Source organism: Hippocampus guttulatus, chromosome 3, assembly GCF_054856545.1.
Source record: "Hippocampus guttulatus isolate MCC_2025c chromosome 3, RoL_Hgut_1.0, whole genome shotgun sequence".
Taxonomy (NCBI): domain Eukaryota; kingdom Metazoa; phylum Chordata; class Actinopteri; order Syngnathiformes; family Syngnathidae; genus Hippocampus; species Hippocampus guttulatus.
The window spans coordinates 17129884-17142097 of record NC_141263.1 but is presented as its reverse complement, the minus strand read 5'-3'; the positions used below and the strand labels follow the sequence as shown (position 1 = coordinate 17142097).

The 12214-nt window shown below is 39.9% G+C and overlaps 1 protein-coding gene across 1 annotated transcript in view; it reads left to right on the top strand.

Moving 5' to 3' along the window:
• Window positions 1-12214, top strand: part of LOC147207693 (CUB and sushi domain-containing protein 1-like) — a 357336-nt gene that overhangs the window by 333398 nt on the left and 11724 nt on the right. Inside the window, exons 63-74 of the mRNA XM_086107135.1 lie at window positions 1029-1202; window positions 1304-1370; window positions 1672-1778; window positions 2704-2777; window positions 2964-3075; window positions 3177-3356; window positions 4425-4487; window positions 5070-5231; window positions 7154-7266; window positions 8336-8423; window positions 8563-8689; window positions 10065-10127. Of these exons, the coding sequence (XP_085963261.1) occupies window positions 1029-1202; window positions 1304-1370; window positions 1672-1778; window positions 2704-2777; window positions 2964-3075; window positions 3177-3356; window positions 4425-4487; window positions 5070-5231; window positions 7154-7266; window positions 8336-8423; window positions 8563-8689; window positions 10065-10127 (1330 nt within the window). The remainder of the gene's footprint in view (window positions 1-1028; window positions 1203-1303; window positions 1371-1671; window positions 1779-2703; window positions 2778-2963; window positions 3076-3176; window positions 3357-4424; window positions 4488-5069; window positions 5232-7153; window positions 7267-8335; window positions 8424-8562; window positions 8690-10064; window positions 10128-12214) is intronic.

The window sequence follows — 12214 nt, the reverse complement described above, 5'->3', positions numbered from 1 at the left end:
AGGGACAAGCACGCTCATGCATGCGCACGCTCTGTCATTTATCACCATGTTATGACATTTTCTGCACGTGTCTGGATGAACGTGCTAACCAGCAAATTACGACATATCTCCTGATCCTTCCTAAGATAATGTACTGTATATGGAATAAATTTTCACCAAAATAAAGTTTGGCTAACATAATGATCATGGGGAGGAGTTTCTGGAATCGAGCACAAAAATGGAGATGAGGATATTACAGCCATGTCACTGTAAGAAGAAAATGTGACATTGATTAGTCCTTTTGGATACATTCTGGTCATCTGCAACAACACATTTCTCGAGAGTGGTTTCAAGGCAGAATTTTACTTCGACGTGGCCTTTGCACGAATACGATTTACTTTGACTTTCTGCCACCAAATTGTCACTCCAATATTACACGAAACCCTTACTGCCCAAATTGGCAGAGACCGGACTGCCAAAATACAGTTGAGAGTCGAGAAAATGGTGAACCGGTATTTGCGGCAGGTGTGCTGTCTCAGAAAATAGACCCCTAAATGTTAAAAGTTTGGTCTTGTGAGGTCTTGGGGGCTTTGCCTGTGATAATTTTGCTGATAAGTGTGTTACAAATGAGTGACAATTACTTCTTTAATTATACTCTTGCGTAAGAACTATTAAGCTTGTAAACATGTCATAAAAGGAAGACAGGTGGGACACCAAACATTTACCGTTGGTACAAAAATTGCGGCACTTATTATCTTTTGTATTTTTTTAATACATTCTATAGATCCTCAAATGTCAATGTGATAAAGGCCAATGAATAAAAATAGGCCCGTGCCAGGTCACTTTCATTTGGCTGTTTGGAAAACAAATTAGGAGGCGTAGCCCCCGCAGGAACAATGCGGAAAACCTAAACACATCACATCAAGGAATATGAAAGTTTATGAGTCTGCCAAATGAATCCCTGATCTATGTTGAATATAAATTACATATTACACAGGGGGGGGGGGGGGGGTGTCATTGAGTGATGCTGAATGTGGTGTGTGTTTCAGTGATCCAGTGCGGACCTCCCACTCAAGTCCAAAATGGGGAAGTCGAAGGAACGGATCATTCGTGGGGCTCAAGTGTCAGCTACAGTTGTTTCCATGGTTATCAGATGTCCCTGCCGGCTGTATTGACCTGCGAGGGGAATGGAACGTGGACCGGAGAAGTACCGCAATGTCTCCGTAAGTCAACCGGCTTTCACTCCTATTATTTGTCAAACAACAAGCCATATTCCTATTTATTCATATTGCCTTTCAAATCTTGACTTCGTTGGTGTGTCCAGCAATGCTGTGTGGTGATCCTGGCTCTCCTGGAGGCGGATTCCGGGAAGGGAGGATCTTTACTTACCGGTCAGTGGTAAACAATATTGATGATGACTATTACCTTGTTTTATGATCACTACTGTCAGAGGCGATTCATTGGGACAGTGTATAAAGCACAAAGGCCAAGTGGGCTTTTTATATGGCTGTGAGACTTATTTGAAGGTGTTGCAGCTCTCATCAAAATAGGTTCTTGAGTTTTGAAGTGTAATCAGTTGGAGCAGGATGGAACAATCTAACACTTAAAGTGATGCATAGCGGAGGCTCTATGAATGAATTGGTTGTTGCTCATACCGTTCGTGTTGTGGGATTGGGGTGTTTTCCTCCATAGGTCAGAGGTCAGATTCTACTGCCATACCCCATACTTGTTGGTTGGCTCCGCCTCCAGAGTGTGTCAGGCTGATGGTATTTGGAGTGGCCAACAACCAGCCTGTATAGGTAACGACCATCATCACACACAAGGAAATATGTGTCTCCCAAATTTGTATATTAACTCATTTAATGTCAAAACGTAAAAATACATTTTGGGTGTTCTTAAAAAATATATATATATAACATAAATAATAATAATAAAAAAATATATAACAAAACGATTACGTACCTCCTCAGTCAGTAGCGAGGCGATGGGAATGATTTCAGTATGATATGCCACCACAAGAGGGCAGGAGTGGCTTTGATCAGATCTTGGTTCGCACACAGTGTGAATGGGTGTGGGGTGCGTGACAGCGATCTTACGTCGCGAGGTGACGTGCAGAAGTAGTGTGGTGTTGAGGACATGGTTAATTATCAGCTTTTCACATTTAAAAAGAGTTCCATCATCGTCCTTGCGCGCTTACGCGCACTCTTTCACGCAGGCACATAAACACACATACACACGCAGGCACACACAAAGTTCGCCGTTCATGAAAACTTCATGCATAGGTCATGCAGTGTTTATTTTACAATAAACTGCTATTTTTCAATCAAAGTGACCTTTTTGTGTTACCTTGTTATTTAGGAAAGCATTGTTTAGATATTTGAGGTATCACAAAAGCAAAAAAACAGAAAGCATCCGAGTGTATGTGACATTTTAGCATTTCTATCCCTGATTCGCGCAAGCTTAACGCCTTATCTCACCAGCAGATCGTTTGAATATAACTATTGTATTCCTTTGAAGATTTAGTCACATAAAGCAGACTTGTTTTTGTTTCTTTTCAAGGAATTTCCTTTTTTTTTTTTTTTTTTTGATACACGTTCGACACCTGTGCAAAAAATGTAATGAGGGTCAAGCTGCCTCATAGCTATTGGCAATTTGTATGCCATTCCTGGCATCCTTGAAAGAGGAATGTAAAATTGAAGTGTGCATGTGTGTGTGTTGGTGTAGACCCTGCTTTTAACAGTTGTCGTGACCCAGGAACACCATCATACGGTATCCCAGTCCAGGCTTTGGGCCTTCAGGTCAGAGACTACATTCTTACAATCTTTTTAATCTTCCTTACTCATCAATTTAGTTCTACTTTATTGAACAAACATTAGAGGTTCATTTCATTTCATGTACTGACTCTATACAGAGAAAAACAATGACAGGATTTGGGTTAGTGATCAATTTACACCCCCCTGCCTCCTCGCCCTCCAAATTTGTAGGTTGGAAGTAAGATTTCATTTAAGTGCCGTAAGAACTACCACATCCTTGGCTCCACCACAAGAACGTGTTTAGAAAACCTCACCTGGAGTGGAACACAACCTGAATGTGTTGGTGAGTTGCTGGCGTGGTTTTGAAAAATCAATTTTTAAATATAAAAACCATCAAAAGATTTCTGTCAAAGATGACCCTTTCTCTCTCATCCGGTCACTCAGCCCACTCATGCCGACAGCCCGAGACCCCCAGTCATGTGGACATTCGCTCGATGGACTTGCCAACATTGGGATATACACTTATCTACGCCTGTCAAGACGGTTTCTATCTGGCCGGAGGATCAGAACACCGAACATGTAAAAGTGATGGGAGATGGTCGGGAAAACCACCACTGTGTAAAGGTATTCAAATGGTTGCATCTTCATATTGGCAGAGTGGCTAATGTTGCAGATGTGTGCATCACATCAGGTAGATTTATTTCAAGTAATAACTTGGTCATACTTATTTGTAGAAAAGAGTGGGTGGAGCCAGGAATTTAAAAAAATAACTTGCTGTTTTTCTCCTTTAAATAATCTTGAAAAATATGGTAAAAATATTGTGTTCAGGTAGTAAAAGGTTATTTCAGGAAGTCCACAACTTTTTTTATTTTTTTAACCGACAAGAATTAGGTGTGTCCTCAATTCCCCATATGATATTGATGTTGGATATTGGGCAAAAAATAAATAAAACAGTATCGGATTATATTACTCTAAAATCTGAAAGAAATCCATTCCAGATTCCGTTCCCACCCGATAATGAATGTAAAAAAAAACGATTCTTAATGTACTGAATGGTTATTTTGCACACAAAGAGTATAATGTGTTTTTATTAACTGTATTTTGTTTTGGAAAATGTCTGGCCCGTGGTTGACTGGTTAGCTTCTCCCCATGCCTGTGTGGGTTTTCTCCGGGTACTCCAGTTTCCTCCCACATTCCAAAAACATGCGTGGCAGGATAATGGAACACTCTGAATTGGCCCGAGGTGTGAGTGTGGGTACAGATGGTTGGTTGGCTATGTGTGCCCTGCGATCGGCTGGCAACCAGTTCAAAGTGTACGCCGCCTACTGCCCGAAGAGAGCTGTGATGGGCTCCAGCATGCCTCGTGACCCTTGTGAGAATAAAGCGGTTCAGAAAATGGATGGATGGATGGATAGTTTTGGAAAACCTCATTTTGGCTGTTTTTTCCCGACCAATTTTCCTGAAGTTCAACTACTGCAAAAGAACGTATTATGTTGTTCAACACGAGATGTTGTTTTGTACTTTTGTTCCCTTTCATAAAGAAAACTGCCCTAACGACAAATGCCACGACAAATTGACAAGGCAATCATTCACAAACATAATTTTCACCGTTATCAATCATTTGACTCTCTTGACACACATGGAATTGCTTTCACCCCAAATCAACTCACCCAAATTATGTTTCCATTGCAGTTGGAGTTAAAGTCAATCCCAAAGGCAGAGGAGAGAGCGACATCCAGAAGAACAAAATTCGAGGTATAAACAGGGTCGCACTGTTCAACACCCTATAATTGTTATTGTACCCGCGCAGTTCCTATAGTTAAAGTTTCAGTTCCAGGTTTTTAGTTGTACAGCATACACAAAAACTGAACAAGAAGTGAGCAGTGATTTATCCTGGCATATCCTGCAAGCGATTTATATGCAGGTTCATGCCATGTCAATAAATAAGTTGGAAAAAAAGATTGCAAGAGTAAGCAACACGAAGTTGTTTTGAAGTAAGGTTTTGTTGTCCATACATGCACCTGGAGGGAGACGGAGGAGAAAGAATCGTTTGGTGTACTGAAGGAAGCCGAATGCCGATCTCAGCGGTTTTGAATTCGGAATGTTTCTGATTGATGGTTGAGATTCAGGCAGTGGAGGATTCGTTGCTTCGCATTTTTAATGGAAACCTTTTAGTTGACCAAACAAAAAAACAGGAGGTGCACTTTGAGAATAATGAAAGCTATCCTAAAAATGTATTTTTCTAACAGGATATAATGGATAGACAGACAGGCAGACAGATGGATAGATAGACTCGATCGAGAGATAACTAATAGAGGTCTTGTTTCTTCCTCCCAGTTCCAGTGGACGTGTTCTCACCCAATTCGGAATGGAGAGGTTTCTATGAATATCTGGGCAAGAGACAGGCCACCACATTCACAGTGACTGGGTTCAATGCCAGCAGCGGAAGGGTTAATGCCACCCTACTGGAGACCAGTGGAGTCTCAATCAGACTATCAGGTAAGCAAAAGAAAATTGTCATTCACGTTCTTCCTGCATACTTTGGCTAAAACTGTACAATTCTCTTCATTTATCATGCGAGACAACATTAACACGTGCACCCAAAGAGAAAGGGACCGTGTTCATAACCTGATCGGGATGAAATGAAAATACTTTTGGTCTAGTGTAACTTCTTGGTAAACCATTGTTTTCGTCGCTGAGATTTCAAAGAAAATGACATCACTTATCTCGTCTTGAATCTACAAATATGTGTTAAATCCACCATGACGAATAAGAGAGGATGTTCAAGGTGTTCATGCTTAAGAGATACCGCATTGAGTCACACTCATTCTCCACACTTGACTGATGTGAGGTCGATGCTCGATAGGAACAATCAGAGTAGACAGAGCAGAAACAATACGGCTTTCTCTGGCATCGCGGAGCCTGCAGCCATGCTCATTAATGGGCTGAATATATGATGTGATGTAATATGATATGCAAGTTTCCCTGGTGGGAACTGTAAGCATTTCTGACAGATTTGTGCCTCTCCACAAATCCACCTGTTGTTGTAAATTTACAGTATAATCAATGCTTGGAATGATGTGACTTGGACAACAATGCGCATCACTTTTGAAAATGCCTCGCTGAGCAGTTGCACCGTTCAAGATCTGGGCAAGGAAGTCTGAAGTTCAATTCCGTTTGGTTTTATAGGCCTTATTCACAAAAATCGGAAGATGTGTGTTGTCTGTCACTGAAGAACAATTTGGATTACATTCAAATTAAATTTATGATCTATTTCAAATATCATAATTACAGAATGTCAGAATTTTGTTACATTTAGATTGCTGCAAAACTCGGGTCAAATCCAAATTTGACTTGTTCGGACATCACAACCGCAATAAATTTTGTTCAAATTGGATAAGAGACGACCATGCACTAAAAGTAAGAGCACACTAAAAGCAGCTTCTTTGTGCAACCACACTGCTGCAATCAAAAGTCTGGATTCGATCAGGATTAAATTTAAATTACTGTTTTTCATCGTGCACGGAACAACAAGACAACATGATAAACCTCTGAACATGTCATTTGTCATTTTCGACACCGCTTACCCTGTTAAATGGATTTTCGGTGGTTGGTTGTTTTTTTTCTTTTTTGTTTTTTTTTTGTAATCTGAACAAGATACAGCTTCTCGTTTGAAAATATATGGATTTTTTTTAAATGAGTTTTTTATAACTGAACTGTCACAAACATTCAACTGTTCAAACTGAAATAATACCTGCCGTCATAAAATGTCAGGGTTATTTAAGGCGTCCAAGTCAAAAGTGGTATTACGCTTCGTTTTATGCCCAAATTGACATAAAACGACATAACATAAAATGACATTCTTCAATTTATAGTTTGAAGTTGATCCCCTGTTCACAATAGGAGACACAAGACTAAAGTTTTTGGTTTTCAGACATCCCTATTAATAAAAAAAGAAAAAAGAAAAAAAGTGTGTTGGCACACAAAAGTTGAGCTGTTTGTCTGGACACTAAACATCTCTCGTTCCCTGACATTTTTTGTCAGGTGCTTGGCTGGGATATGAGCGTCGCAAATGTCAAACTGTCTCCTTTGCTCTCTTTGTCAATCAGCTTGTGTGTGTTTCCCACCACCTTGTCTTTCTGGTTGACAACCATCCTGGAAGTCATTGAACCTGACGTTCACATCACAACTACCCCGCTCTAAATGCAAATATGCTCGCACACACCATGGAACAATTCCTGGCCAATATTTCCAGCGATGGAAAAAAAAAATCTGCTCAAATTTCGCCTGACTACAGACCGGAACAATCCAATCAAATTGTGTGTGTGTGTGTGTGTGTGTGTGTGTGTGTGTGTTTTTAAACAAAGAGTCATAACATCAGTTGCATCTTTAACAGCACCTCTTTTATCTGTCTTCTAAAGGGACGTATAAGTCTGAGGAGAACCAACTTCTACTGAAGGTCTATCAAGTCAAAGGGCCCACAGAGCATTACTACAGCAAGTTTAAGAATGACAACTGGGCCGTGGATGGATACGTAAGACAAACCTCTTTTCTTGAAACCAAAGTCTAAACTCTCTGGAGCAGCTACTGATTTATCAAGGCCATTGACTGACGGTCAATCCTGGGGGAGTCCACCATTAAAGCAAAATCAGCCGGAGTTGGCTCTCTCCACGCATATTATCGTGTGACGGTAGCTATGTCTCCTTCATTGAGTCTTCACGGAGTGTGTTAATATTCCAGACGTTTCCTCTGTCTGTCACATTATGCAAACTAGTTACAACGGCATACAATGACGTCTAATTATCTTTTCTAAGGGAGATTTCTACGGTTTACGAAAAAGCTTTTGTTATCATCTTTGCGAATGCAAGAACAAGTGAATCCACAAAATGAACTCGTGAAAATGTGAGCTTTAAATCCGTTTTTGCTTTACCTCCATGCAGGTGAAAGAAATTGTTCAAATGTTATAGCTCATCCCTACTTACTAGCTAATATCTGACTATGAATAAGTAAGTACCGGTAACTAAGTAATGGACAGGTAAAATACGTTTCCCCACATGAGACTTTAAGAGGTTAACTCTTTTATTTTTTTTCCCTCAGACAACTAAAATTGAAACATGACTACTCACGCCTTGACTGTCCAATAAAACTTTATTAAGGCTGCTGGATCATGATGTTTTATTCTGGTTCATTCAGTCCAATAAAAGTGTGCTATAGTGATTTTATTGAGTAATGCGCTGAAGGTTAAAAAAAAAGCCTCATCGCAAGTTGTATGCACCACACTGCACCTTAAACATATATTAGCGGGATGGAAACAAATATTGTTCATGCTGTATTATTATTTCCTGTTGTAACTCTCACCAGGCAATGTGAATTTACTGCTGCGCATTGCACTCTAATGCGTTTTATGACACAATATGATGTAATGAAGACTACATTATGAATCATTCACCCCTCCCCAAATTCATAATGTGTCTGTTACTGCCACAGTCGCTTTCCTGATGAAAGGGTGCTCCGATGTACTGTATATACTTTTTGTCTTGTACAGCTGTGACTTCTGATCACAGTGTTATGCCATAACACACTCCTTGATGTACTTGCTTCAGGTGACTGCGGAACCCGACCAGAAAACATTTGTCTACCAAGGGCACATTCACAGTAAAGACTTTGGTAAATTCCATCTGACAAGGCAAGGTGCGATAACATGCTGCTTTATAGTTTCATAATGAATTAACTGTGAAGTTTTCAAACATGCAACGTATGCAATACTGTGTTGTATCATGAAAAAAAAGTGTTAGCTGGAGATTTATGCAGTCTGTGTCTATAATGTTAGGCCCTGTAACCATGGTGACAGACCCATCCAATCCTTATACGAACAGCAGCTCTGTGGCAGCGGCCATCTTGGTTCCTTTCTTTGCCCTCATCCTGTCGGGATTCGCCTTCTACCTCTACAAGCACAGGTAGGCAACATTGTGCAGTGTGAACGTCGGGAAGTAGGCGACCAGTTGAGAAAACACTCAATTTTGAAATTGGACTCGACGGTTGTTTCGTCAAATAATGAAATGGCGAGTCGAGCGCAAAGAAAATAAAAGTAAACAACAACCACTTTTAGTTAGTAGCAGTTGCATCACCTTTCATGTAAGAATAGACTAAAATACAATCCCGGCAATTTGAAATGCACAACAGTGGTTTCTTTGACTCCATTATCACTTCTCCTCAGTGCACGACTATTCCCTAATTTGTTTTGTCTAATTCAATGAGTAATTTCGTACATTTCCCTGAAATTAGCTCATTCTCTACCATGTGACCAGCACGTCTGTTCAGGGGTCTCTTCAGACTGCCAGTTAATTACTGTGTGTGTATACATCTTTGTCTGAGGCCGTGATGTTGAATATTGTATGGACACTCCTATTATTCCCTGAAAGAAGTAAATCACTCACCGATATGAAAATCTATCTATGATGGCTGCCTCACATGGGGATTAACCGTGATTATCTGTTGTTATTAGCACTGATCGGCAATGTTTCCAACTGTCACTGAATGTACTGTCACGTTGCATACATACATTTTATTTTCTTATGCAATGAGGAGCCAATCAGATGTGACTTTTCACTCTGTTGTGACTTAGGTTGTTAATGGTTGTCATTGTGTTATTGAATTTCATTATTTTTATTTCATTTATTTATTATTTTTTTCTCTTTTTTTTTTGTATTTTCGATCTGGTGTGGCATTACCTATTGCCTTGTTTGTTGTAATACTTGTGTGAGATCCCCCTCGCAAACAAGATGCTGCATCTCAAGGGGTTTCTCTCACATAAATAAAATAATTTTCAACCGTTTTTAGCTAACGCAGTCGTGGCAGCATCTTTGTCTTTCATTTTCATTGCAGCAGGAAATGCAGTCACTTGATTCTTCACTGTGAAAAAGCAAATGATAAAGTCAAATGTATTCCACTTCAAAGTGAAATACAACTAAACTGGACATAATGATTTATAATGTTTAATGTAAACAAGTGACAGTTTTGCAGTTGTTAGTTTGCCCATTTGGGAGTAACCTCACATTCACCAAAATGAAAAATGGAAGGAAGGGTTCAAATCTGTCCCAATGTGCTCTTTCTTTCCCGTTAAAACAAAAACAAAAAAAAACTGAGCCACTATAAACATTATGCACAGTTTGAACAGTCTTCCCCAGACCACTCGAGGGAGCCCACATACCACTAGGTGTACTTAGGCTACACTTTTGACAATGACTGGCGTAAACTGCTTAGCCAAGCTGTTTTCATGCTTGCATTGTGCTAGACGTACTGTATATTTTTAAAGCCAATGGTTGTATGCAGGACATTGTCTGCTGACACAGATGACAATGAAAGACCAAAAGACACCTGGGGGCCTGGCGGCAGGTAAGATTGACGCCTATCATTTGCGTATCAAGATTGACGCCAAATATCTGCTTTCCTATGGCAACCGGACCTCCTTCCGCCGCCACATCTGCCGCCAACCTCATCATCGCTTGTCTGCAGTTCGTAAATGTATTTCATGCTTTAGAGTACGGCTGTACAATGCAGGGAAAATGGGTGACAAGTGATGCAATCCATTGAAAAAGTAAAATATCAAATTACTATCAAGTCCATCCACGCTAAATTGGGATAACATTGAAAAATGAAAAAAAAATAACTTTGAAGCAACCAACGCTGTGCAGCCCTACTTTGCCTAAACAGCAATCATTTGAAGCTAGGAAAAGCAACCGGTAATTATATTCTGTCTTTGATTTCATTGTCATTTCTCTGTCAGTATGCTGTCATCAGGAAAAAATATAGGTATAACGGTATAGAATTCCAACAATAGATTTTTAAAAAATCTTCTTTTGTATTTTTTCCCCCTTATTTTCCACATGCAAGCAGAAAACTAAACTTGTTCTGTTTCATTAGTTATTTTTATTCATCATATGTGAGAACAGTATTGGGCTTTGAAAAATCCCTTCGCTGTCAGGATCATCAGTAATTCAAGTTAGACTTGAACTGGTACTCAGCAAGAGTTAAGTTATGATGGTTTTAAAGTAATTAAAGTAAAGAAAGGATTCCAGGAATTCTATCGCATTCGTTTCGTGTATTAATGCGTCCCAATGGCTTACGTTGGTTTACCATTGTTCACAAAATCATTTTCGTCACAGAACTTGGATTCTGATTTCCTTACAAAAGCTTGAAATCTATCTCGTTTAATGTTTGTGGTTTTCGTCATATGGTGGATCGAGTTTTGCACTAATTATACCTTGGTGTCCACTTGTGTATTGTAAATATGAGGAAAATGGGGTAGGTTGTGGTTGGCAATGATCGTGCCTTCAGATTCTTTTTTTTCCCCCAACTGCGATTTACTGTGCCTTCATTTATTTGGCATTTTCAATTAAAATCCTGCTTTTTGATCTTTGGCTCATCATCGCATCAGCTTGAAGCTTGGCAAGTTTGTGAGATTACCTGCAACGCACCTCACATGGCGGCGATTGCCTTGTGACTCATCTGCCGGACGTGTCAGTTTGCCAGTTCATGCCCTGTTTGCATGCTAACACAATCTCCCACCACGCCATGCCAACTGAAACAATATTGTTGCATTATGGTATTGTGTTTTATCATTGCATTTTCCAACAAAGTGTTTTTAATGAAAGTCTAAGAGTGAGAGAGTGTCCCCTGCAGTTTGTCCTGGTTTGGCCCGTTTGCCTGTGCAGACCCCATAATACTGTCAAAGCAATTACATGTGCTGTTTTTCATCCCAGCGATAAAATTAACGTATTGCACACAGAGCCACAAACAGAAGCTAATGCAGCGAGTTGAACTACTGCCATGCAGGGGAGTCTTTGTTGTGTGATTTTGTATAGCAATAGGTTTAGCCCATAAGGTAGGCATTGTGGCTCCCTGGGGTTGGATTTTACCAGAGCACGCACACACTTAATGAGATCAGAGCCAAAGAGTCTTTCAGCTACAGAGTCCTCATGCAATCCAGCCAAAATTGTTGGCAGCCTACTATTAAAGAAAAGAAAGAAAAAAAACAATGGTCACTGAAATAATTTGAAACTGTTGAAACAAAAATTCATCGAAATACTTTTTGAGGCACAAAGCTTGTGAGAGAGTTTCCTTGTGGGATGTGGAGCAAGTCACATCAGCTCTTAGCTCAAAGAACAGAACGCTGTACATTGTATGAAACATGGAGGAGGCTATGTTCTTGGGTTGTTTTGCTTCATCCGGAACAAGGGGATCTTCAATCTGTGCAGCATACGATATCTCAATGCCCTCAAGGCATTCTGGAGATATTCTACCCAGTGTGACAAAGTTTCATCTCATCAGCAGGTCACAAGTCTTGTTTTATTTAAATTGTTTTATTTAAATTGTAGCAATCTACAAAGTAGTTTAGGGTACTATCACCTTTGTCTGGACTACTTTGATTCGTGTCTTTTCAAGTAATTCTGTTGCACCCAAATTCAAAACAATATCAGATT